A 27499-nucleotide genomic window follows, 5' to 3' on the forward strand; every position below is an offset into this window, starting at 1 on the left:
CCCTAGAGTGGGAGGGTGTAGCGCTCTAGTTAAATACCTTGTCACCAGGCGTTGGACTAGCCTTGCTAAAAAGAACAAACATGTTAATGTTGTTAGATTTAGCAGAAGATAGTCGTGTAACCATCAGCTTTTATTGTTCCGCAGGCTTATTGCAGAATTTTGGATGGAAAGAATACTGGATTTTTCAGGATTGAGGCCTTTGTCTCTTGGTGCAGATATAAACCTCGAGGAAATGCAGAGGGTAGAGGTTTGAATAACTACCACGTAGGAGGTTGTATTCCCGGGGGTAACACTATTACTTTGGAATGAAAACAGATTTTTTTTTTCTGTACAATGCACTACAGTATCCTGTAGGGCTCGCTCTCCAAAATGTATGTTCATTCTTCCAAACTTTTCTGAAAAACTTTTTGAAAAATAATGCAGCGCTGTAATGAAGGGAAAAGACATTAGAATATAGGCTGGTTTACCTGTTGCTGAGCACATTACTTCATGTTTATGAAACACAACTCCCCAAAAGTTCTGTGTGAATCAGAGTTTAATAGATTACATAGGATGTTTCCTAGCCAGATTCGTTGAAAAACCAGTCCAATGGCATCCTTCCTACTATTAAATTTTCACTTGTTACTGAGATATAAGTGTTGAACCAGCCATTTAATATCCTCTTTTGCAATAGCAAAACTTAACAAATGAAGGTAGTATTAATGGAAACTGCCTGTAAAAATACAGGTATTTGGAATAGGTATTACATTTATCTTTAATTTACCAAGTTATCTCTTTAAAATATTGCTTTTATCTGTTACATCATTTGTAGCATTTACTTGAGTTTTTGTGTCCTGATTTTATTTAGTCTTGCTTGTTTTAAGTTTATTGTTAGTTGCCTTGTATCAAAAACTTGGAATAACATAGAATTAAAAAGAAAAAACAATATGCTTGGGGAATAAAATGGGTTTGCCTAATACCAGAAGGAGAATAGAGTAAGCATTAAGCAGACTCTTCGGAAAAGAGTATTCTGAAGTGGAGGACCACCACTGAAAATAAATGCTCCCATGGTCTATCAGTACCCTGAGAACTTCATGGGAATACATGGATAGAAATGCTCCTTCATATGGTCTCTAGCCAAGGAATGAGTTTACTTAAACACATTGTGTTGGACTTAGAAATAAACTGCTAGTGAAGCAAAATAATGCAATATTAGAATAATGTGGTCATTACCAGTTCCATTTGGTATTTCAGCTGCCATATTTTGTACTCACTGAAATGACTGCATCAAAGGCAGCCCCTCCCATATGCAGTATGCTAATCTAAATGAGTGATATCAATGCACTGACTGCTAAAGCCAGTCTATATGTGTGCGGAGTGGTTGAGTACCAGTCCAGATTGGTAAAAGGTCAACTGCTGCAGAGAACATTTAAGCCACTTAGTTATAAAACTGGCTCTGCAAGCATCAGGGAATTGGATATCACTCATATAGACACCTGCCATATTTATGGTGAACTGGGTTCACTATATTGGCCCTCAATCAGTCCATTGCCAGATTAAAGTTTTATCAGGCTCACCTGGTGACAATATAGACATACCATGCTAAAGTGGTTTGTCATTTCCTTCTTCCAGAATGGTGTTGGGTGTGTGTTTTTTATCATCATCATCATCATCATCATCATCATCATCATCATCTTTCCAATGTAGTCTATAGCACTGACCTGAGATAGAACCTCTCCATGTACTAAGTAGATCCAAGCCTGCTTAGCTTTCTAAATCAGCCAAGATCAGCCAGAGCCTGCCACTTGCTGAAATACGGATTAAGCATGTTTACAGCCTTACTTAAATATTATGAAAAAGATAAGAGCTGGCACTGCATCCTGAATGAACTAAACACACTGCTAGTCTTCTCCTGACTGATACTAGAACAAGAAGCCTTGCAAGGAACCCAGGCCTTTGATAAGTTTTTGGCAGGGACAAGAAAAGCTACTAATTAAATGGAAGCTGTATTTATTTTATTTTACTTTATTTTATATCCCACCTTTATTATTTTTATAAATAACTCAAGGCAGTGAACATATCTAATATTCCTTCCTCCTCCTATTTTCCCCACAACAGCAACCCTGTGAGATGAGTTGGCCTGAGAGAGAGTGACTGGCCCAAAGTCACCCAGCCAGCTTTCATGCCCAAGGCAGGACTAGAACTCTCAGTCTCCTGGTTTCTAGCCCAGCACCTTAACCACTAGGCCAAACTGGAAGCAGTGTTAATTTTCTGTGCTTTCTCCTTTCTGTGCAGTGTAATAGGTTGAGAGCCTCCTACTTTTGGGTGGAGGAGCAGTTGTTACCTGGGCATTGTTGTTATAATGGACTGTCTGACCCTCATACAAATGCTCACTCAGCATAGATGAGAACAGAGTGTAAAATGAAACAATTGGAAGCAAATGCCATGTAGCAGAGCAAAAATAAGATAAGGAGTCCCATGTTAGTGGTCCAAACCATCTCCACTGGGTTGATGCTGCTAAGGGCCTTATTGAAAGCAACAATCCCACTTGTTTTCTTGGTGGTGTTTAGCAAAAAGGAAGAAAGCAAAACCTGATTAATCAAACTACAGCTGCAACAGGTATAAGTGTATTTTCTCACGGCAGTCCATCTGTCTGATTAATTTTGCTGAAAGGTGGAAATGCATCTCTCTCCAAGAGAGAAATAGCTACTACATACTCATTTTGCACAAATACATCTTACCCCCCTGCCTATATGTACAGAAGCAAATAAACTGAAAGTCACATTTGTGCTTTCTCCCCATGCCTTTTTTCCCCCCTGCCCATTGTCAGCCCCTCTGCCCATTGTCAGCCCATCTCAAAGCTTTCAGTGTTCTTCCCAACAATGGATATCTCAGTTGCTCCTGCAAGAGCAAGATGGTTCCAAAGCTGTAATCACCTGAAATGTCAGAGAAGTTGTCTGGAAACGGCTGGCAGGGACATGATAAGGGAGAATAGCATCTGGAGAACGGATCAGAATATGCATCAGTGTTTCACAAATGAATTTTCTGACAAATTACTTTTTTTAAAAAGAAAAATGGGTTAAAACAAAGAGAAATTGTGGGTTGAAAACAATCCTACCTCAATTGCTCTTTTTTAGTACAGCTGTTCTGATGATGAATGTGATATGGTTGTGTGATAGAAAGCCCATCCTACATACTTCTATGACATAGTTGATAAACAAGTGCTAAGTGCTCTTCAATAGGAGCTATGTAAAGGTTGTTTTTGTTCCTTTATTTGCTCAAGTAGCCCTATTAAAAAACTTCTGGTCTTCCCTGCTCTGACTTTCCCTACAGCAATGTCTCATCCAATATTACTTTTCCTTAAAAAAAGGCAAATTTCCTTGTGCAGCAGGTGCTTTTCCCCTTCACATGTTTGTAACAATATCATGCTATAGGTGCAAGTCAGTGTTAAGTGTATATTTGTGACAGGAACATATTACAGCATTTAAATTGATAAATAGGATTTAAATATTTATCATATTCTTGGTCCAGTTAATGAAGACAAAAATCTTAATGGGTAGTAATGTTATTGCTATTTTACCTATGGCATAAGTATGCGCATTACATTCATAGCTGCTTATGTGGTAGTTTATATAAAAAGAATGTTTTGTCTGGGAAGGTATCAGAATTCTGACTGAAAGGCGACAAGAGAATTAATAAAATCTGGGAACTGCAGTGTAGTTTATGCTGAGCAAGGGGATGTCAGACTAGATTTTTGTTCTTCAACAAAAGAAATCTTTGTGAGACTAAATTTAGAAGTATGTTAAAGTGAATAGACTTGAATTACGGGATTTTTTGTATGACTATGGCATTGAGGATTGGTTGTTGAAAGTGAATGATGGAAGTAAAGGATGCAGGAGAATAAGTGGAATGTTTGGCAAATGATTCAACATTGAGCAGGGAGTGAGACAAGGATTTCTGCTTTGTCCTTGGATATTTGTGGATAAATGTATAAGGAATGCTTGTGGTATACTAAGTTGGTGGGAGATAACAAATATATATGTACTTTGGTATGCAGACTATGCCATCTTCTTGGCTGTGAACCTGAATAATTTGCAGTAAAAAATAGATTGTATGATGTGATGAGAAGAAATCTAAAAGTTAATTTACCAAAAAACAAGATAATTTGTGTTTGGCAGGAAAAAATGGTCCAATTTGGTGTAGTGGTTAAGACATCAGGCTAGAAACTGGGAGACCTTGAGTTCTAGTCCCACCTTGGGCACGAAGCCAGCTGGGTGACCCTGGGCCAGTCACTCTCCCTCAGCCCTGGGAAGGAGGCAATGGCAAACCACTTCGGGGCGGGGGAGCCCTTGCCAAGAAAACTGCAGGGACTAGTCCAGGCAGTCGCCAGAAGTCAAAAACTGACTTGAAGGCAAAGAAGAAGAAGAAGGAGGAAGAGGAGGAGGAGGAGGAGGAGGAGGAGGAGGATGGAATAAGCAACTGGAAATTATACCTAAATGTTGAAAAACTAGAACAAGCAGAATTTGTATGCCTTGGTAGAATGTTTACTAAAAACTGGAAAATGGATGGAGAAATTGTAAAAAGGTGGTGGGTGATACGTGCATGTTGAGAGAAATGATGTTTGTCAGAAGAAGCAAAAATGGCTGGGTTAATGCTTAGTTACTGTGTTGAAAGCAAACATTCTTGGGGATCAGGCATGTAGAAATAGCTTTTTAAAGAAAGGGAATTTAATTTTCTTTAATGGGTTTGTTGCTTTGTTTTTTGGTGTTGTTTGTGGATGTGTGTCAGTTTTAAATAAGATTGGGACAGAAATTAAAGTCTTTCATAAAGAAATATATGATATCAGGAAAACATCAGTGATAGAATTAATTGTCCTTGGAGCCTGCTCTTCTATCAGGCAAGGAAAGGGTGGGGAGGAGCTTTGGAAACATGCAACATTTAAAAGGTAAGGAAAGTTTCATTGATAATTTTTGCGTGGTGTACTCTGTCTTTCTCGCGTTACTGTCCCAGCATGTGGCAGGGATAGGCTCACTGTTTTGCTCTTTTATGGGGCAAATATGTGTACAATTATACAGTAATTCTGAAAAGTTTGTGAAGTATTGTAATGTGTGGAATGCATATACTTCACTGACCAGCCACAGTCAGCTGGGGGATGTAGCTCAGTGGTAGAGCGCGCGCTTCGCATGTGTGAGGTCCCGGGTTCAATCCCCGGCATCTCCAAAGATTTTGTTTAGCAATCCAATGAGTGCTTTAAAATGTAAAGCTTCACAGTCCTTCAGTGTATTCAAGTTCTTTTACTTTTGTCTTCATGTTACAAACTTATTTCAAAGACATGGCTTATATGATTGCAAAGAGTTATGTGTGAGCTTTTGTCCTAATTTAGGCAATGCAATTTTTGTTGATTTCTGGAATGTAAGTTTAGTGAAAAACATAATTAGTATAAATTGCAATCCTTCCCCCCCCCCAAAATTAAGTTGCATTGGCCGGGAATCGAACCCGGGCCTCCCGCGTGGCAGGCGAGAATTCTACCACTGAACCACCAATGCATGTATGGGAATGTTTGTTTCAGAGTTTCCTTCTGGAAAAACATCTATGCATCATATTACACTAGGATTACCATTATTTTAATTTTGTCTAGCATTATCCTCAGCTAGTAAGTGCATATTCATGTAAAGATACATAGTAACAGAAATACATAAAAACAATGAGATCAGGTATAAGTGAAATGCATATAATATTCTGTAAACAATTGTGTTAATGCTTAAGTGTATGGAGAACACTGACAGTTGCAACAGCAGTAGCTTATAATTAAATAGTATTATTTATTTCTTAATTTAAACCCATAGGGATTGAAAGTCATTGTTATGATGCAATCCAGCTGTTATAAGACATTACATATAATTCAGTTTTACACTGGAATTTCTGAAGATTTCATCTCTAAGAATCAATTTGCAATTATGAAGTAACTGTTCTGGGAATTTAAAATATTTTCCTAATGATTTTATCATAAAATAATTTATTCCTTTGTAGGGATAGTAACTTCAAAAATTGCTATAGGTTTCTAAAGTAAAGAAACTGGAACACTACAGACACTGTAGGAGAAAAGCCGTGCTAGTCTATGGTTGTCAAAAATCTGTCTGGCTAACCAATTTTATCTGATGAATGTAATAAAGTGAGCTACAGTTCACAAAAGCTTATGCCTTTACTACCAGACTCCTTATATTTTTGGAACATTCTGGAGAATTTTGCAAGACTATGCAAAAACTTTTGCAAAACTTCAAACTATGTTGGGCCTACTGCTCTGGAGATGGTCTGGCTGTTTTCCAATTCTAGAAAACTCCTGGGGTAGGTTGTAGTGGAAAACGAATGTCATATTCCAGACATCTCTGAAAGAATTCTGTTCCCAGAATGAGAGGTTTTACACATGCTAGCACAGTGATCTCTGACACATCACAAAGTTAGCACCTATGCAATTTATTGTGTGTACTTTATCCTTTTCATGTTATTTAGATTACTGTACCTTTCAGTTCTTCCCCAAAATGTTAGAAATTTTAAGAGATACTAGTTTAGCTTCTTAAAGATTCATTAGGATTTCTCATATTCTACACATTAACCATAGGTGGAAACAGCTAAAACAATCCAACAATAAAATCCTCTTCAGCATCAGATCTTCAGAGACACAGTCAGCACCTCAAAATGCTATTTGCTTATAGCCCAGACTGAGCTCTGTGTGGGCATGTCTTAGAAACTGCGATTTTGTCTCCCAGTTTCAAATTAAAATTATTGTTTCTTTCCACACAGATACAATTAACACTTTTCAAGGGCATAATTAATTTTGTGTAGTAACTTCTGAACAAAGAAGTTATTTAAATAAAATACTGGCAATATCTCTCTGTAAAATAATATTCTCTCTCTCTCACACGTACAAAAACAAGAAAACCCAGATACATAGAAATGCAGAGAAACCAGAGAAAACACATGCAGAGAAAAAAAGTAACTAAATTTGCATATTTTCTTAAAACTTAACCATGGTTTATTGAATAGACTACATTTGGTTGCATTCACACGAACCAAACAAATCTTAATAGTATATGAAGTCTGCCATTGTGTTTTATGGGTTTTGTTGTTTATTCGTTTAGTCGCTTCCGACTCTTCGTGACTTCATGGACCAGCCCACGCCAGAGCTTCCTGTCAGTCGTCAACACCCCCAGCTCCCTCAGGGACGAATCCATCACCTCTAGAATATCATCTATCCATCTTGCCCTTGGTCGGCCCCTCTTCCTTTTGCCTTCCACTCTCCCTAGCATCAGCATCTTCTCCAGGGTGTCCTGTCTTCTCATTATGTGGCCAACGTATTTCATTTTTGCCTTTAATACCATTCCCTCAAGTGAGCAGTCCGGCTTTATTTCCTGGAGGATGGACTGGTTTGATCTTCTTGCAGTCCAAGGCACTCTCAGAATTTTCCTCCAGCACCACAGTTCAAAAGCATCGATCTTCCTTCTCTCAGCCTTCCTTATGGTCCAGCTCTCGCAGCCATATGTTACTACGGGGAACACCATTGCTTTAACTATGCGGACCTTTGTTGACAGTGTGATATCTCTGCTCTTAACTATTTTATCGAGATTTGTCATTGCTCTTCTCCCAAGGATTAAGCGTCTTCTGATTTCCTGACTGCAGTCAGCATCTGCAGTAATCTTCGCACCTAGAAATACAAAGTCTTTCACTGCTTCTACATTTTCTCCCTCTATTTGCCAGTTATCAATCAAGCTGGTTGCCATAATCTTGGTTTTTTTGAGGTTTAGCTGCAAGCCAGCTTTTGCACTTTCTTCTTTCACCTTCATCATAAGGCTCCTCAGTTCCTCTTCGCTTTCAGCCATCAAAGTGGTATCATCTGCATATCTGAGATTGTTAATGTTTCTTCCAGCAATTTTAACTCCAGCCTTGGATTCCTCAAGCCCAGCATGTCGCATGATGTGTTCTGCGTACAAGTTGAATAGGTAGGGTGAGAGGAAACAGCCCTGCCCTACTCCTTTCCCAATCTTAAACCAGTCCGTTCCATGGTCTGTTCTTACTGTTGCTACTTGGTCGTTATACAGATTCTTCAGGAGGCAGACAAGATGACTTGGTATCCCCATACCGCTAAGAACTTGCCACAATTTGTTATGGTCCACACAGTCAAAGGCTTTAGAATAGTCGATAAAACAAATAGATGATTTTCTGAAACTCCCTGGCTTTTTCCATTATCCAGCGGATATTGGCAATTTGGTCCCTAGTTCCTCTGCCTTTTCTAAACCCAGCTTGTACATCTGGCAATTCTCGCTCCATGAATTGCTGAAGTCTACCTTGCAGGATCTTGAGCATTACCTTACTGGCATGTGAAATGAGTGCCACTGTTCGATAGTTTGAACATTCTTTAGTGTTTCCCTTTTTTGGTATGGGGATATAAGTTGATTTTTTCCGATCTGATGGCCATTCTTGTGTTTTCCAAATTTGCTGGCATATAGCATGCATTACCTTGACAGCATCATCTTCTAAGATTTTGAACAGTTCAGCTGGGATGCTGTCGTCTCCTGCTGCCTTGTTATTAGCAGTGCTTCTTAAGGCCCATTCAACCTCACTCTTCAGGATGTCTGGCTCTAGCTCACTGACCACACCGTCAAAGCTATCCCCGATATTCTTATCCTTCCTATACAGGTCTTCCGTATATTCTTGCCACCTTTTCTTGATCTCTTCTTCTTCTGTTAGGTCCTTGCCATCTTTGTTTTTGATCATGCCCATTTTTGCCTGGAATTTACCTCCAATGTTTCTAATTTTCTGGAAGAGGTCTCTTGTCCTTCCTATTCTATTGTCTTCTTCCACTTCCGCACATTGCTTGTTTAAAAATAATTCCTTATCTCTTCTGGCTAACCTCTGGAATTTTGCATTTAATTGGGCATATCTCCCCCTATCACTGTTGCCTTTTGCTTTCCTTCTTTCTTGGGCTACTTCTAGTGTCTCAGCAGACAGCCATTTTGCCTTCTTGGTTTTCTCTTTCTTTGGGATGTATTTTGTTGCCGCCTCCTGAACAATGCTGCCAACTTCTGTCCAGAGTTCTTCTGGGACCCTATCTACTAAGTCCAGTCCCTTAAATCTATTCTTCACCTCCACTGCATATTCCTTAGGAATATTAGTGAGCTCATATCTAGCTGATCTGTGGGTCTTCCCTAATCTCTTTAGTCTGATCCTAAATTGTGCGATAAGAAGTTCGTGATCGGAACTACAGTCAGCTCCAGGTCTTGTTTTTACCAACTGTATAGATGTCCGCCACCTTTGGCTGCAAAGGATGTAGTCAATCTGGTTTCGGTGTTGTCCATCTGGGGAAGTCCATGTATAAAGCCGTCTCTTAGGTTGCTGGAAGAGAGTGTTTGTTATGCAGAGTGAGTTGTCTTGGCAAAATTCTATCAGCCTATGTCCTGCTTCGTTTTGTTCACCCAGGCCATGCTTACCTGTATTTCCAGATGTCATTTGACTGCCCCCCTTAGCATTCCAGTCTCCCGTGATGAAAATACCATCTCTTTTAGGCGTGTTGTCCAGTAGGTGCTGCAGATCTGCTCTACTTCAGCTTCTTCAGCATCTGTGGTTGGGGCGTATATTTGGATCACTGTGATGTTAGATGGCTTGCCCTGAATTCGAATTGAGATCATTCTATCGTTTTTTGGATTGTATCCGAGCACTGCTTTAGCCACTTTACTATTAATTATGAAGGCTACTCCATTTCTTCTGTGGTCCTCTTGTCCACAGTAGTAGATTTGGTGGTCATTTGATGTGAAGTGGCTCATTCCAGTCCATTTCAGTTCACTGATGCCCAAAATGTCTATCTTTAATCTTGACATCTCACCAATAACCACATCCAATTTGCCCTGGCTCATAGATCTTACATTCCAGGTTCCAGTGGTGTGTTGATCCTTAGAATGTCGGATTCGCCGTTCACCACCAGCACCGTTGGCCGCTAGCCGTCCTTTCGGCTTTGAGCTAGCTGCATCATCACGTCTGGGGCTAGTTGAACTCATTCTCTGTTCCTCCCCAGTAGCATTTTGACCATCTTCCGACCTGGGGGTCTCATCTTCCGATGGTATACCGACATATCTCTGGTTGTACTGATCCATTTAGTTTTCACGGCAAGAATACTGGGGTGGGTTGCCATTACCTTCCCCAGGGATCGCATTTAGTCTGACCTCTCTGTCATGACCTTCCCTTCTTGGGTGGCCCTTCACGGTTTAGCTCATGGCATCATTGAGGTGCTCAAGCTCCAGCACCACGACAAGGTAGCGATCCTTTGCTGAAGGTTTTATGGGTTAGCAGGCTATATAAAGTAAGCTTCATTGTCTAAAGCAGTGTTTCTCAACTTTGGCAACTTGAAGATGTGTGGACTTCAACTCCCAGAATTCCCCAACCAGCATGGCTGGCTGGGGAATTCTGGGAGTTGAATCCACACATCTTCAAGTTGACGTGCTGACACAGAGCTCAGTCGAGGCTATAAGCAAAGAAACACTGCTGTAAACACAGTTTACAAATCACAATGTCGTAGTTTATACCACATGCTGAAATAAAATCCAACCACAATATGCTTTAGTATGTTGTATGAACTCAGCCAGTTATGAGACTGGAGGAAAAGGAGGTCTAGCATCAGAATAAGGACAGGAATGTAAGCTCCTTCACTACCTTGGCAAGCCATAACATAGATATTTAGGTTTCTTTATCATCATATGTGAACCTAGTCACTGAGGTTTGTAGACGATGTTGTATGACGATACTGTGCAAACCTAGCCAGCTGTAGTTTATTCAGTGGGCAATAGTAAAACAAACTACAGGTCATATTATATGAACCTTATCTTTAAATAATAGCATGTTTACTATGCTAAGTTGGAGGCTAGCCATGGGCTAGTTATTTCTTGTTGGCATTGCCAGCTGCTATTTGCCACTTAACTGCTTTTTGGAGCAGTATCCCAACCACCTTTGCAATAGGTAGCTGGCTGACATTTTTTTGTTTGTTTTTGAAAAAAACAAACTGGTGAACAGCAGTCCCTGTTGAACCTTAACTTATCTCAAAAATAGCTCAAAAAGCACATTTGTTCTCTACTTCACATCCCTTCTGAAAGCATATTGCAGCTTTTGGTTTTTCTGCTTGGACTGGATGCCAGATGATGATGATGATATGCCCTCAGTCATTTTCAACTCCTAGCAACCACATAGATAGCTTTTCTCCAAGACAATCTATCCCTAACCTGTTCTTTCAAGTCTCCCAGCAGTGCACTCATCGCCACCGTAATCGAGTCCATCCACCTTGCTGCTGGTTATCTTCTTCTCTTTCCTACAGCAACAAGATGTACCAAAGGCTGAATGAACTCAGTTACAGTGGCGATGAGTGCACCACTGAGAGACTTGAAAGAACAGGTTAGGGGTAGATCATCATGAAGAAAATTTATGTGGTTGTTAGGAGTCAAAAACGACTGCATGACACATAATAATCAATTCTTCAAATTCAATTAGCCTTACAAAATATATTTGTTTAGGATACGATTAATTTCCTTTTATTTATTTAACCTAACTCTGTAGGTGGGAAATCAAACATTCACAAATATAAGCAGACCAGATTTCTTAGTAATTGTCCAGTCAAGACCCCCCAGGGATGGAATGGTTGTTTAAATATGGAAGAAGAGGCAAGTTCTGACTGTTGTAGAGGTGATATAGTATCCTTCACCCTTACAACATTCTTGTAACCATAAGAACATGCAACTAATGTCCATTTCCTTTCTCTTCCTAGTTTCCAGTTTTAATATGTTATTCATAAATACATAATTCAATACAAATGAGTTTTCCAAACCAAAGTATGCAAGATACTTTCTCACTAAAAAGCAGTCACCATGTTGTAAGATTAGCATTGAGAACATCTCCAGCAGTTAGTTGAATGCCATCTTTTCCTGAAAAGATGCATAGGTGCCCAGTGCGGCTGTGCTATACATTCAAAAGTGGCTGGTGCAAGCAGCATGCCCCTCTTCAAAGGCTGAGTCAGACACATGCCCTAGAAGGCTTGGGGGCTGCAGCTTTGAAGGCTTTCCCAAGTTGTCTATATGTGTTTGTGCTCACGCAGACAACATTCTGTTGGGACTGCTGATTAAGTGATGTGGTTCTGCATGCACAGGCTATCAGAAAACTTTCATAATCATTGTAGCAAGGATGTGATTGCCTCAGTGCTTAAAGGAGGGGCTTCAGTTGCACCAGCACTGTGCAGAAGACTCCTTGCACAGCCTTGCTGAATTTCAACTATGATATGGATTGTACTTTTATCACGTCTGAGAATTTTATCAGACACTTCTGAGTATTTTTAATTGTACTGGTCTATGACTGTAATGATGATTGATTGATTGAATTTACAGTCTATACAAATCTGACTGCTGTAACGGTTTTCCCTTTGGTGTGAATGTATTGGACACCCAATTATCTATTCAGTACTTCCCTGTATTTCTTAATGTGGGGGGGGGAAAGATGTGCAAACAGAAGTCCAACTGAGTGGATGAAGTCCAACCAATTGTAGAGAAGCTGATGCAAGAATTTAGGAACTATTTCCCATGCTTTCATTCACACAGACACACACACATACACACCACTGACTGAAAGTGACATTTACAGACACGTCTTTATGCAAAAATAATCTTTACAGATTTGGTGTTGGAATAATGTTCAATCACCCTATTTTCTAAGTAATATCTGTGAAAATAGTATACAATGTTCAAAGGCTTCATATATCACAGTAAACAGTAGATCACAGTATGGCTTCCTTCCTTTTGTCTTGTGAAAGTGTGTGAAAGGTCCCGTGTGCAAGCACTGAGTCATGTCTGACCCTTTGGGGGGATGCCGCTTTCGCAACGTTTTCTTGGGTGATTTGCCATTGCCTTCCCCAGTCGTCACGTTCCCCAGCAAGCTGGGTACTCATTTTATAGGGACGTGGTGGCGCTGCGGGTTAAACCGCTGAGCTGCCGATCGGAAGGTCGGCGGTTCGAAACCGCGCGGCGGGGTGAGCTCCCGTTGCTCGTCCCAGCTCCTGCTCACCTAGCAGTTCGAAAACATGCAAATGTGAGTAGATCAATAGGTACCGCTTCGGCGGGAAGGTAACGGCGTTCCGTGAGTCATGCTGGCCACATGACCCGGAAGTGTCTATGACAACGCCGGCTCCAAGGCTTTGAAACGGAGATGAGCACCGCCCCCTAGAGTCGGACACGACTGGACTTTATGTCGAGGGAAACCTTTACCTTTACCTTTACCTCCCCAGTCGTCACGTTCCCCAGCAAGCTGGGTACTCATTTTACCAACCTCACAAGGATGGAAGGCTGAGTCAACCTGAGCAAGCTAACCGAGAATCCAGCTTCCACTGGGATTGAACTCGGGTTGTGGGGAGTGTTTCAGTTGCAATACTGCTGCCTACCACTCTGCACCACACAAGGCTTCCCTTTTGGCTTGACATACGTTTATTTCTAGTTTTAATTGAGGTCCTTAATAGTATGAACAAAGAAATTGCTAGTTATTTGAGCAACTTAATCAAATCCAAATTCCACTGTGCTTTTTCAAGATCCAGCCATTTCCCTTCTGCTTTATGAATTTGTTGTTTCCAGAATATACTACACAAGCTGCTTCTGTGGAATAAAAGTTATAAAGTCACTAAATAATAGTTTTCCTTTACAATCTCTGGCATACAGACTATTTTGTTTATTACTTACATTCTTAAACAGTTCCCTGAAGGGTTTCTAGATTGATATCTAAGTTTCCTAACTGATATTAAGATATCTTAACTGCTATCAAATTCTTTTGTATATTTACACAGATTTGTAAAAGGGTGTCCCCAAGTAGATTTTTCTTATCTGTATGTGTTGTGCTTAGTGTCATATAATTGCTTGGTTTTATTCTATTTGCAGTTATGGATTATAAATCACGCATATGGTTAGTGTGTTCTACAATCCAGCCAACTGTCGCTTGGCATGACAGGGTAACCAGGTCAGCTTCCGAACAAATGAAATACTGTCCTTCCAGTCATTTCTGATCCTACCACCTGCAGAAATAGATAGATAAAAATAAGCAAAACTGTCTCCATGTTTAACATACTCTTTTTCTTATTATGTGCCACATTCCCACTTGTGGATTTCCTCCCACTTTGTGTAAGAGTACAGCTTATATTTCAACGTACTGTTCTAAATTTTCCTAATAAAAACAATCCGGTTTCCTAAATTCAGGTGCTATTTGTATTCTGCTTGGTATTTGCCAATGAATACTTTATTTTCAGACCATGAGAAATAAAAATAAAATATATTGATTTGGTTGATAACACACACATTGTGTTGACCCACAGTATACTTTGATTTTGTGTGTTCTGTGAATTCAATCATGATTTATTCAAACCATTGTTAAGGGCTTATTCAATGTGTGAATCAGGTGACAAATGCAGGTATTGTTTTGGTGGTTTGGACAATTTATTCCTTTTATACAATTAAAATACACCAAGTAAAGAGAAATCTTACCTTAGCTTTTTGTTTTATTGTAAACCGCCCAGAGTGAGATGGGCAGTGACAAAATTTGAAATATAAATAAATAAATAAGCCATTGATCTGTCCCACAGAGCAGATACCAACACTTAAAAAAAAAACCCTCTAAAAGCTTCCAGATATGTATAATATAAAATCATTATGCATACTAATGAACCACGGTATTCATATCACATGGAATGCAGGCATTTAAAAAATTAGAAATGGACAATTGCAGATGCAGAGAGTTTCTTTATCCTTTATTCTTTGGCCTTCATTGTCCATGTGACTGATTCACTTAATTATATGGGACTGGGCATAAGCTGTTATACAACAATGGAACCAGAAAAGAAAAGTCATTTCTGTTGTGCTTGTTAATATAGGGCAGTTTTCATCTCCTCCTCCTCCCACAAAGATGTCATCAGCACGTAACTTGCTTGAAATTTAAAAACGGAAGATAAAATTAAGCATTCATTAACATGTTCAAGGGAATATGACAGAATTTGTAACTAGGAAATGTTTAGATTTTGGATAATAAGATTATTCCTGTTTTAATATTAAAATAGTAAATTTAAAAAAAGAGCTATTCCAGAAATGGAAAAGACAAAAACCAGTATGCAAACACTAGTTTAGGGCACATGATCTGAATTAAGGTCCACCAATTCCTTCATGTACATCTTACTGTATTAGGACATCTATTAAAGTTAATCTCAATCATTACCAAAGAGACAAGAATACAGTCTGTTGGATTTATTTCAGCAGTGACACAACTAACTGCCTTTAATGCAAGTGAAATGAGACATGTTCTCCATAGCCTATCCAAAATTTCTGAGCTTACCTTTCTACATCTGAGACAACCACAGAGTGTTTTGGGTAACAAACTCATTGAACAAAACAATCATGCAATATAGACATTGTCTGTAGGTTGAGTCACAGCAACTGGATTTCTTTCTTTTAGGTAGAAACGTTTCGCTGCTTGGACAATACCAGACAATTCCACCTGGATGACGGAGAACCTTCATCGGCAAGATAGACATGTATGCATATTGCAACATTCCATGTGAACATGAACAATAAAATTTAAGCCAGAAGATAGATCTTTAGGGCATTCAAGGTACTAATTATAATAGCATTTAAAATTAAATCCAGTTAAATCACTAGGATCTAGCTAGTAGCTTTTATGGGAAATTGTGTTATCATAGCTCTTTCTAGTTCTGTATGCAACAGCACTTTCTGTATGTCAATAGTTTCAAAAATATATCCACTACACTACAAAATGGATAACTAGATTCTAAGCACAGCATCCACTTGGGAGAAAATGATTTAAGATACATAATAAAATATATCTTATTACTTTCACCATCTCTCCCCTCCCTACCATGTCATTAGACTTTCAAAGTTTAAAAAAAAAAAAAAAAACAAGTTCTACAGGTATAAGGCTACATACTTAAATATTAAGCAAGTTCTTGAGATACAATCTTCAATTACAGCTTGTAGTCTGAAAACAGAAACACACCAAAAGGGAATAGTTACACTTTTTAAAATATGTTTGGAACATAATAGAGATGCATTACTTGGTTTTAAAAATACTGTATAAACAAATGTAGCAGTTTTATGTGTCCAGCAGAAATTCTTCATCTGCTGAACAATATCACACTGCAAATTTACTCTTACTGCTGACAGATGGATAATGATACAAGGACAATCATCATCTCCGTGGTAACAGTGTAAAGTATGTCAGAGGAACATTGCACATGGAGCTGCTGCTACTTCTTTTACAGTCCTGCCTCGGCTTCCTCAATCAGATACTCTTTGCAAACCCAATATGCCCAGAGTACAAGCCAACTAAGGGCAGTTTCAAGGCTGCAGACTTAAAGAGGACCAACAAATTAATTGTGACAAGTTCTGATACTGCTGATTGAATATGCCCTTGCCTACAAAACTTCAAACATGGCGTTAATCTTGAATGTGTCATAACAATCCATTGTTTTTCCTGTTGGTCACTAGCATGGCTAACTTTTTAGAACTTGGGGAAACATTTTTTACAGACAAACCCTACTGTGGTTTTTTTCAATACCAAGCTATGACTGTAAATTCTCTTCTTTACACACACACCCAGCAGCAATAGTTATTGAACACCAACCCTGAAATGGTGTTGCCATTTAAATATTACAAATAGGATGCTCATAAATCCTCATTTTTTTTCAGATTAATTCTGTTTTACCATTAATGATGGACAAAGATCCCGACTCTATCAACTTCAACTATTATATTTTCATCAGTATTAATGTAGCAAGTACCTCTATTTTTCTTTGGAACACAGAATTTAATTCTCCCATTTTTTTCATTCCACTTATGGCAGCTCATTGGTAATTCCAGTATAAATAATTCATGAGACCATCCTTAACTGGTGGTATAACAATGTCTGAGTTCACTGTAATCTTGGAGATGCTCATCATACTAATAGATCCTGTTTTTTAAATTCAGCAATGAAAAATGTATCTGTGTTGCCATAAAAAGAAAAATATGATTTGAATGTTCAGGAATTTAATCAATAAAAATGTAGGACATCAAATATTTATCAATCATATTTCTATGACTGCCCATCTCCCCCGCACGGGGGACCCTGGGTGGTTTACAATAAAATATGGATTATTTGCTGTGTTTAGAAGACTGGAAAGTATCAGAATTAATTCAAACTTAATATTGCTGAATATCCTTGAGAAGCACAAAACCCAATCATTTTGCATTCAGCTTGTACTGAGAAACCATACCTTGAATTACAATTTCTCTCATGCATACCACTTTGTACCTTGATAATCACTTACAAGCAAAAGGAAGTTTGACCAAGACAAATGCAAAGTTCTTCACTTAGGAAAAAGAAATAAACAGAAATGACAGGTAACAAACTTGGTAATAATTCACCTAAAATTGTTTTTCTTTAATTGTTGAACATAAACTTGAATATAACATGACTGTGAAAAAAGGTAAATACAATTTTTGGTCACATCAATATAAACATTCTCAAATCACAGGAATTTAATAACCCTGATAATTCAGGTATTATGAATCCTGAACACACAACATGTGACCCTCTAGATTCCATCCCATGCCAAACAACTGTCTAATGCTAGTTTCATTGCAGGTATCTGCAGGTTAGAAGCTGTGTTGGCCATAAATGTATAGGTTTGCTTTCTGTATATGTCACTTGAGCAATGTTAACAGAAGTGGACCTTAATCAGAATGATTATGAATGCTCTGATTTAGATAATGTCCAAATAAGTCTATCATTCCACTCCCTTTTGGGCAAGAAAGATGCTCAGGAGACTGAGGGAACCATGAGAGAGCTGGGTATATTTAGCTTTGAGATAAGATGATTGAGGATCTATAATAGCAATTTTCAGGCAGCTGCAGCTGTATCAAGGCCTAAATGTGTTCTTCATCCTAGAGTGCAAAACTCAGATAATTACAGGAAGCACATCTGGATATATACCATAAACAAAAACAGCATTTAAACTGTAACCCTGGCCTAACGATGATGCTAATATGTATGATGAAATGCACATTGAAAAATTGCAACATCAGCTCTGCCCCTTTGTACTTGTGTAACACAGTTTTACACGAGTATGTAAGGAGCCAAGTTTACATCATGTGCCCTCCCCCTGGTGGATGCCTATGAACATGGCCATTAAATTGAAAATTAATCACAGCTCCATAGCCTAAGAAATACATAGGCCTGTTGCTTTAACTTAATATAATCTAGTACTCTCATAAAAAGCTGGAATTTGCCTTTAAGCAGTAGGTAAGCCACCTACTGAAACCTGGAGAGGATTTCGGGTTGGGAGCCGGACTGCAGTTAAACGACCAATTAACTAACCCCCGACCCCCTTCTAAATCTCGCTTCCACTCCAGGCAAGCCCCCCAGCAGCGCAGCAAAAAGTAACGCAGTGTCATAACACAAATGAACTGTATTATCCCCTGAAAATCTTATTCCATGACAATTACGATTCAACTTCACCCACGCTACCTTTCCGTTAGTTCAAGATCCTATCTGCCCGGCACGCAAAGGAAGGTGCCCTCTTATTCTTCCTTCGTACAGAATTTCAAAAAATGTTCTTTCAGCTTCACATTTCAAGATCCTAACTCTTTCCATCTCCTTCCTTACTATCGACGACCCAATAAATCCCCACACCATCAACACCCAAAACAGCAACGCCGCATCTGCAGCAAAGACTTTTAAAGGCCCGAGTCGGCGCGCTACGGTTGGCTCGGGAGCTTAGCTAATCGCAATCCAGAGGTGCAATTCGGTGCCGCCGGATTGGTCCGCCGCGTAGGGCTAAGGTGCAAACAGCCTTTCCCAGCAGCTTCCGATAGCTTGAAAGTGATTGATAGTAGCTTCTACCTTTCACAGAACTACTTTGCAAGTAGGCGGGACCATCAGCGCCAATCAGAAAGGAGTGCTTCTGGGAGGCCCTTAGCAAGGAAGGTCGCGCTAAAGGGAGAAGGTTTTGCGAAGTCGGGTCGGTGAGGGCGGTTGTGGTCGTCATGAGTGGGTCACTTTGCCGGCTGCCCGCAGCCTTGCGGCTGGCGGGGCGCTCACGGGTCTGGGGATATTTTGTGCGGCCGCTGAGTCAGGCGGAGTCGAGCTCCGGTGGCGGGGGCGGTGGGTCGAAGGAGGCGGTGGAGCGACTGGTGCGCGCACACCCCGTGGTGGTTTTCATGAAGGGCAGCCCGGCCCAGCCCCAGTGCGGCTTCAGCAACGCGGTGGTGCAGATCCTGCGCCTTCATGGCGTTAATGATTATCGCGCCTATGACGTCCTCCAGGACCCCGAACTCCGGCAAGGTAGGCGTCGCCTTGTTCAGCCTTCCTCTCTTCAACCGACTAGGACCCGCAGCCGTTTTCAGCCCTTTTTTAGGCCTCCACGTATTACGCACGGCGTTTCGTTTATCTGTTCTGGGGTTTTTAGGCTATATGCGTAAGTTTTCTTTTCCTCCAAAGCAATCCGAATGTTCTTTTTTCCTCAGCCCCCCCCTTTTCCCCCTCTCAATGACCTTATGAAGCAAGTTGGACTTACTTGACCGGACAGGCGTCACCTATTTTTGCTGGCCAAACCAAGAATTATAAACCACAGACACATTTCCATTCCATTGCACTAGGTTTTTGGGGAAAAACAGTGGCGGCAATAACCACTGTTCCCTCGCCCGCCTGCCTCTGCATAAGGGGAACGTGCTTGTTCGTATTCCTCCATTTGCTTGCCTTCATCTGGGCTAGGGCTATCTGAGCAGAAAAATGCGGACAACTAGGTAATGGCAGAGACGTCTAGTGGCCTCCGGATTTTTGGTGCTTGGTTTGACGTATGGAGCTTTCTGGCAGCTTGTGGTCTTGAGACTTTGCTGCCTGATGAAAACAATAATCTTGTCTGTTATCAAGGGGAAATTGTGAGTGAAAGCCTTCAGTCTCTAATGCCTCTCTTTGCTTTCAAAGTGGAAAAGAAGGCTGTCCAGAAATAATTCAGCATGCTTCATTTTTATATGGCAAAAAGCCCTACTGTATTGAATTCACTGAAACTTTTAATTTGCTGCAAATAAAATAGCACTACTGCTGAATATTCTAGCTGAGCTAGAATTTGAGCCCACAGTGCTAGTCTTAATGCATACTATGTGCCCATACTAATGCTATATAAAATCACATTACTTAACTTATTAAACATACTCATTTGACTTTAATAAAGCCTACAGAACTTTTTTTTTCTCTGCTTGACCACATATAGCAAAATGTGTTCTGCTGCTTATCTTGGTATTTAAGTATGAGTGGTTTACCATGTACAAGGAAAGAAGTGCTGCATCTTCTTAAATTCCATTTTAAACAAAGTTATTTAGATTTAAACTCCTGTTCTCCTTTGTGTGTAATATGACCCTCTCTCTCTGTTAGAAAAGAATTGCAAAAACAAAATGGTGATACCATTCATGCAGTTCTGCTTACTAAATAATGATACATAAAGTGCATGTTGTGTCCAATTTTGGTCTCTCTTAAGTAGATTGCTTTCCTTCTCAAAATTACTTCTTGTATTCAGGATTAAGCAGGTTAGAACAAGTGCCATCTCATATTGTACTGGCACATAGCCACCATACCGGTGAGGTTGTTAAGGTCTTTTCTGGAGGCTTTGAGGGTCTGTATGGGAAGGAATACATTAAAACTGAAGCCTAGCCAGACAGAAGTTTTTGTCCGTCAGGGTACTCAGGCAGTTCCAGTGGTGACTTGATGTGGAGGCACTATCGCTGAAGCAGTAGGTTTGAACTTGAGAGTCCTCCTTTACTAGCTGGAGCACATTGTACCTGTACATTATATTGTACATACCATTATACTGGCTTCCTATAAGCTGCCAGGCCCAATTTAAAGTGCTGTGTTACAAGGTTCTTTACGGTTTGGCACCAAACTACCCTGAGGACCATATTTGCCCATTTGAATTGGCTTGAGCTTGCTGGGAAAAACAGCTGTGGTTTCATACTTTGAGGAGGGGGAAAACATTGAGTCACTGCTTTTCTGTAGTAGCCCTCTGGATTGACCTCCCATTGGAAGTTAGACTATCCCTAAGTTTACTTGCCTTTCAGAAACAGCTGGAGCTCTTCCAGATAGTGTTTGGGCCTGACACCTGTATTTCTTTTAGATTGTGCTAGTTAGATTGTATTTTTGGATTTCTTGGTTTGTGTTTTATATTTTTCGATTTTATGTTTTAGTGTTTGTATTTTTGTGAAAGAGTCCTATGCAAATACAGTAAACAATTAATAATTCTGTGTCAATGCATATACTTGTCCTAATGGCTAACCCTATAAACTACTCATTAAGAATTTAGATATGGGTATAGTGTTAATGGATGAAATGAAGATACTGAAAATTTCAGTAACTGCTATTTTAATGAGGAAAAAATTATTAAATGTTTTCCTTCTCCAAAAGGGAAGAAAAATGTTGTATTCTTGTATGGGTCCCCTTAAGTGAGTTTATTATGGAAAACCAATATTTCTTTCCAAAAACTATAGCTGTTATTCGTAAGCAACCATTAAGTTCATCATGTGAAATTAATCTTCAGTCCTGTACATTTGTTGGAAGTAAGTTTTGTAAGTCCAAAAACTCTAGATGAGATCCAAATCTGCAAGTGGTTTAAGGCGTTTTCTGCATTTTCATGGAAGTATGAAGATAGGTTCATTTTTAAGTTTCAGCCTTAAATTTGTAAAATAGACACCTGACTTCCAATATGTCCTGTGTTAACTTAAGTATGTTTTGTGTATGTGTATCCATACAGAATTCCTCCTTGCTTATTTTCCCCTCTCCTCCCTTGCCCCCCTTTCCTTTGCATAACATCCAGTCACTAACCCTGGTCTATGTTGGGATTTCGGAACGCTATTTTTTTTATTTAAAAGAGAATTAGGGTAACTGATTCCAGAAGTCTCTGGAATCCCATTCTTGAGAGGTTTCTACTTAACAGTGCCATAATTATTATTCTTACTTCCTGTGCTTTGTGAAGTGAGAAAAATTATGCCAGTCATATATGTGTAACAAGCTATACCACACTCTGAACTCCCTAGGTTCTGTTAGAAAAAGATAAGAATTTGGATGAAAGTGGATTGGCAAATAGAACTGAAGGCATCAGCAGGACATAGTGACAAAATATTTAATGTAAAAATATTTAGGCTTAATTTTAAGATATAATAGATCTTTGTAAAATATTATTTTTCACACATCACATGATTCTTTATGTAGTTCTGCAGTTCTTTAGTAAAGGATCTCTGCTGGAACTTTAATTACAGCTACATATTGTTTCCAAAACCAAAATCAAGTTAATGAATGTTGATAGGTTTATAGCACCGGTAAATAGGGTAAATGGGTATTGGTATTTGTTTGAGGTATATAAAACTATTCTTAAAAATGGGGGAGAGAGAAAATACAAGAAAGAAGGATAGTAGATTACTCTGCTTGAAAGAAATAGTTTGTGGAATCTGAAATAAGAATATTCCTTTTGGAAGGAGAATACAGTGCAACATTTTATTAACCTCCCCACTTGTATATTATTTTTTAAAATGTAGGTTTTCCATATGCCACCCCCAGTCTTAGAATTTCTTGAGCTTGTATCTTAAACAACCCCCCCCCCCTAAAAACAAAATGATTGTTAGTGTGTAATCCAGTTCTTAAGTATCTGGTCAGAACGGGGAAACCTTTGTTCAGATTGTAATTTGCTATCTAGCTGGTTTAGCCAGTTTACACTGCCATCTTCCAGTATAACTAGTGAAAAATGTTATACTAAAATGTTGCTTTGTGAAGTTATGTAAATTGTAGCAAAAAAGATGATAACCAATGATAGGAAAAAGTGGAGATTTTTTAATGCTGCACATGGAGATTTCTTCTGTTTTCCTACATAAACTAATAGGCCCTAAAACTACATTTTCCCAGTATTTTGGCTCCTAAATATTTTGATATATATACACTAGTTTCAGCTTCTATATTCTCACATTTCTCCATTTTCCAATGCTGCTTCCATTCTAACTTGAAACCACTCACTGTAATTACTGTATTACTTAATTTCGACATTCTGTAGGGTTTTGGACTCTGCTGGGTACACATGTCTCCAGGTAGAGTCCCACTGAGGGATTTGCAGCTTCATGTAATGACTATATTACTCAGTCTGCCATTAAGATCGATTCATACATGATTATAGTAGAAATCTCTTTAATGGAGAGTAGTATACAGAACAGTGAAAAAAGTTCCCACATTTTCCCTCAGTTAAACAATCCAATGAATACAATCCCCCCCCCCCTTCAGGCATGCATCCCCCCCTCTTCGTGCCAGTCAGTTCAGCTTCACACAGCTGTCTCCAGCCGTTCGGCAGCTTGACCTTGGATACCAGAGATAGTCCAAACAAGATGTTTTCACACTCCTGGCATGTTCCCCCTCCCAACTTCACTACCCGTAAGTCCCAACCCATGTTAGGTCCATTCATGCATGCAAGTCCAATCAGATGTTCTGGGAACACTCACTTTGCAACATTTTTTACTTAGTACATGGTAATAAATTTTATAGCTCCAGTGGGTGTCATCAGCTTCACATCTAGAAGCCTCAACTTGGTTTCAGTTACAGTATGCAGTGCTGTCAGAGCAACTGATACTTTACAGAGTAACGAAAGGTAGGTTCCTGCATCAGGAAGGGAATGGGAGAGCAAGAGTAATACAGGTGTATGACTATGAAGACAGGCAAGATAGCTAGTGCATCCATCACCAGTATTGTCTAACGCAGTGTTTCTCAACCGTGGCAACTTCGAGCATGCTGGCTAGGGAATTCTGGGAGTTGAAGTCCACAAATCTTGAAGTTGCCAAAGTTGAAAAACACTGCTCTAATGGCTGTCCTTTTGTCCAGGCTTTCAGAAGCCTTGTTCTATGTTGTTTATCATGTTTGGGAATATTTTATGTAACCTCCTTTTACTTTTTGATTCAGGAATTAAAAATTATTCCAACTGGCCTACTATTCCTCAAGTCTACCTCAATGGTGAATTCGTGGGAGGCTGTGACATACTACTCCAGATGCATCAAAGTGGAGACCTAGTGGAAGAGCTTAAGAAATTAGGAATTCAGTCTGCACTTCTGGAATCAGAGAAAGACCATGGCAAAAAATAAAGAAGCTACTGTGACTTTGACAAAGACACCTTTTGATAATTGGTACCAGAAAAGCCTTCTGTATTTTAGTTCAAAAAGGCAGGTTTTTGAATTAATGAGATTTATCATTAAGTGTTCTGTTATCTGTTGCACAGTATAATAGACTGATGTATGAATATTCTGTCATGAAAATTTTCACTTTTGCAAAACATTTGCAGTACAGTGCTGTCAAAGTAAAAAAGCTATTCACTTCTGTTTTGCACTGCTTTATATTGGATTAAGTCAAATGAAAATCGATAAACATTTTTAGTTGCCTTCACACTAAGAACTTATTCCAGAATAGTTTGGAATTATTTGTCTTTGTTTTTTTGTTTTGTTTTTAATTTTCTTTATGAAACATCCTCTTGAGTTACTCCTGCATTGTGGACCTTGGAATGTTTAACTGCACTTGTTCCACATTGCAGACAGTCTGGCTTCTTCGCAGATGATGATGCTACTGGTGCTCTTCCAACTTTTTGAAGAAACAGCTTTTGACGTATATACAGCGATTCTTTGGGAGGCTATGCTATCATCACTCATCTTCATTTTCCTTTATTTTAGCATAACTATTTGTATTAATGGTATTTGTGTTGACACCAAAGTTTCAATTTAAGGGAAAACAGGCAACTTGTTAAGATGTCCAGAAGCATCTAAGGAGGTAAGAGTGCAGGGTCCATTCCTTCATAAAAAATTGAGTTTAACATTTGTCTCCTCTGACTACTTTTAACCAATAGGCTGGTGATTGTAGACTCTTTCCTGTGTATCATCCTGGCTACTCTTGGCTGTAGATTACCACTTCAAAATGTTGACAATAAAATTTTAATGTTTAGTTTTTAAACAGTTTTAAAAGTTGTATTAATGTGTAAAATTAATATTAAGAGGGAAGCAGTTAAACACGTTAAAGATAGAAGTGGGGAAAAGCAACTTCTTCAAAGAACTTCAAAAACTTTGAAGTTTTTGCTAGCTTTAGGAAAGTGAAATGGGAAGGGGAAGAAATGTTTAAAGCTGATTTGGAGAAGGAGTAGCTGGGAGATACTAATACATAGTCTGTCCATTTCAGCGGGGCTTTCTGTGTTCATTCTTTTGATCTGGGAGAGTAAGAAAATAGATAAACTGAAACAAACTCAGGATTAGTGGTGCAGGCTTACACATTATTCCACTGTTCTTATCCCAACTTTCTCTAAAAGTCCAACAGTGCTACCAGAAGAATAACTCTTATTCAACTCAGTGGGATTTTCCCCTGAGTAAACACATGAGCAGGGTTTATGGCTATTAATGCCTTATCCTCATTGATATATTCTTTAGAACAAGAATTAAAGGTATAACTAACAGTGAGAAAGCATTGATTGGAAATGCTTCAATTATTTTAATTTGGCGAATAGTGTTTGGTGCATACACACACATGTCCTTAGGACATAGTATTTGGACCTTGTGTCTCTTAGAGCAAATAAATAGTACTTTTAATTGTGTAGGGCTTTTATTGTGATAATCAGCCTATGTTTATTTTTATATAATAAGACTAGTAAGTATTAGATGTTTTAATGAGATTTTGGATATTGTTGATAGGTTTTGAAGTAAAAGCTGCTACCCAAAAGACTGCCTCAGATAATCACATTAAGCTTTACTTTTTATTTTCAATTTAAAATAAGAAATAGAGGATTCATTTTGGAATAAAAAGTGTTGTATCTCTGAACTTTTATATCAGCACACATACCACTTGGATGCAGGTTGCAAAACAGTTTTTAATTTTAAGATTCTGAAGTATTTTGTGACAAACACACACACAGAGACATTTTCAAAAGCATCTGTTAATTCCTGTTTCGCATAAAACTAACACCTTCAGCTTACATTGTTTTATGTTACAGGCTAAAAAATTTAAAGAAATAATAATTGGAATTACTTTTTGAAAACATCTTTATATTAGATTTCTTTGTAACCATAGTAGAAAAATATATTTGTTCTTGGTATACAGTGCAACTATAGCAAAAGACCAGTGCATTTATGTTCCTTATACACTGTATACGTATGAGCAGTGTAAAATATACCCAGATTATCTGAGAAACAGGTATTCGTGATCTATGATTATATCCATCTTCCTTTGCGATAAGGATATATAAATGGATTTTTTACATTCTTCAATATAATGAGATTATTTGATTCAAAACACTAATGGGCTAACTGAAGTCTTTCAGATTGGAACTTTATATGGTTTATGCACTGCATTTGTTCTTAGTCAAGTATCTACGAAGCAATATGTAGAAACTACTATCAATGTTTCTTTTAAACGTTCCTTTTGAGCTATCTAAGGGGTTTTAGTATGCAATATTTCTGATTACACAGACACAACATGTTTAGCTTTTCTGACTAAAGACAAAGTGTGGGATAAAGCTTGCTGAAATCTCAGATGGCTGAACATGATTTACAGTGTTAGGAATGGGGAAAGAGAAGCTATTTTCTTGCTTTATAATTAGAAAAGAGATAGATCTTTCTTCTATATGGAGTATAACAAATGTCTTCTGAGATGGAATTTGGATACAGGGTCCACTGAATTTTCACTTCTTTACCAGAGAGTATGCATAGCTCTTAATGTGGCCCCCCTTTTTAGTGTTCTATTAAAATTGAACATTGTAATTGATAATTTAGTATAGCTTATCTTACTACTTGGTTACTGGGAAGTCTATATATTTGTATACACAGCTGGGAAAGATCAAGAGAGCAAGAACTATAGAGACTTCAGTATGGTATCCTGAATGCTACCATTGGGGAAAATACAGGATCTTGAAAATTGCAAATGGACTACCAACCCTCACAGTTCGTTCATTAAAGTGGAGTCTCTTTGACTAATGTGAAATGCTTCTTCCTAGACTTCTTTCCAGCTAGGCTGAGTTGTGATTTAGAAGATACCAAGAGACTACCCTTCTATCTCTTGACTGTTTATGTCTAATCTCTCTTCCATTACTTGCCCATCCTCTCCATAATCTCTCCAATATCCAGGCCTGCTATTTTCTAGATATTACTCAGTATTATTTGTATCTTAGTATTCTCTTTTGGTGGCAATATAATTATTACTTTACTTATTTCAAGCATGTTTTCTCTATGTGGTATGTAACTCATTATAAAGACCAAGCCTATAATGAGCAGGATTGAAGATACTGAACTACCTTTCAAAACTCACTCACTGTGATGGAGATGATATCCTTATTTGACTTTAGGGAAGGGTGCTCCTCTGGATTCCCAGGTACTTGGAGCATAAATTAATGTTTCCAAAAGCACAAATAAAATACCCA

At 38.8% G+C, this 27499-nt stretch overlaps 1 protein-coding gene, 1 long non-coding RNA gene and 3 other non-coding genes across 5 annotated transcripts; 2 read left to right on the plus strand and 3 right to left on the minus strand.

The window, feature by feature from the left end:
* Positions 1–5127: 5127 nt before the first annotated feature.
* On the plus strand, positions 5128–5199 carry TRNAA-CGC (transfer RNA alanine (anticodon CGC)). The gene has a single exon. It is a non-coding gene; the product is annotated as a tRNA-Ala (tRNA).
* A 255-nt stretch (positions 5200–5454) lies between these two features.
* On the minus strand, positions 5455–5525 carry TRNAG-GCC (transfer RNA glycine (anticodon GCC)). Its single transcript has one exon. It is a non-coding gene; the product is annotated as a tRNA-Gly (tRNA).
* Positions 5526–15748: 10223 nt separating this feature from the next.
* LOC134498074 (uncharacterized) lies at positions 15749–18713 on the minus strand. The gene is made up of 3 exons (XR_010067986.1): positions 18559–18713; positions 16832–17033; positions 15749–16029 (listed from the first exon to the last, which is right to left on the minus strand). It is a non-coding gene; the product is annotated as an uncharacterized LOC134498074 (long non-coding RNA).
* LOC134498138 (small Cajal body-specific RNA 13) lies at positions 16131–16403 on the minus strand. The gene has a single exon (XR_010068004.1). It is a non-coding gene; the product is annotated as a small Cajal body-specific RNA 13 (non-coding RNA).
* Positions 18714–19006: 293 nt separating the features above from the next.
* GLRX5 (glutaredoxin 5) lies at positions 19007–26274 on the plus strand. Its single transcript, XM_063304215.1, has 2 exons — positions 19007–19374; positions 24016–26274. Exons 1-2 carry the CDS (start codon positions 19077–19079, stop codon positions 24192–24194), a joined length of 477 nt encoding a protein of 158 aa, XP_063160285.1. The 5' UTR covers positions 19007–19076; the 3' UTR covers positions 24195–26274.
* Positions 26275–27499: the final 1225 nt, after the last annotated feature.

Source organism: Candoia aspera, chromosome 4 (genome assembly GCF_035149785.1).
Source record: "Candoia aspera isolate rCanAsp1 chromosome 4, rCanAsp1.hap2, whole genome shotgun sequence".
In the NCBI taxonomy this organism is placed as follows: Eukaryota; Metazoa; Chordata; class Lepidosauria; order Squamata; family Boidae; genus Candoia; species Candoia aspera.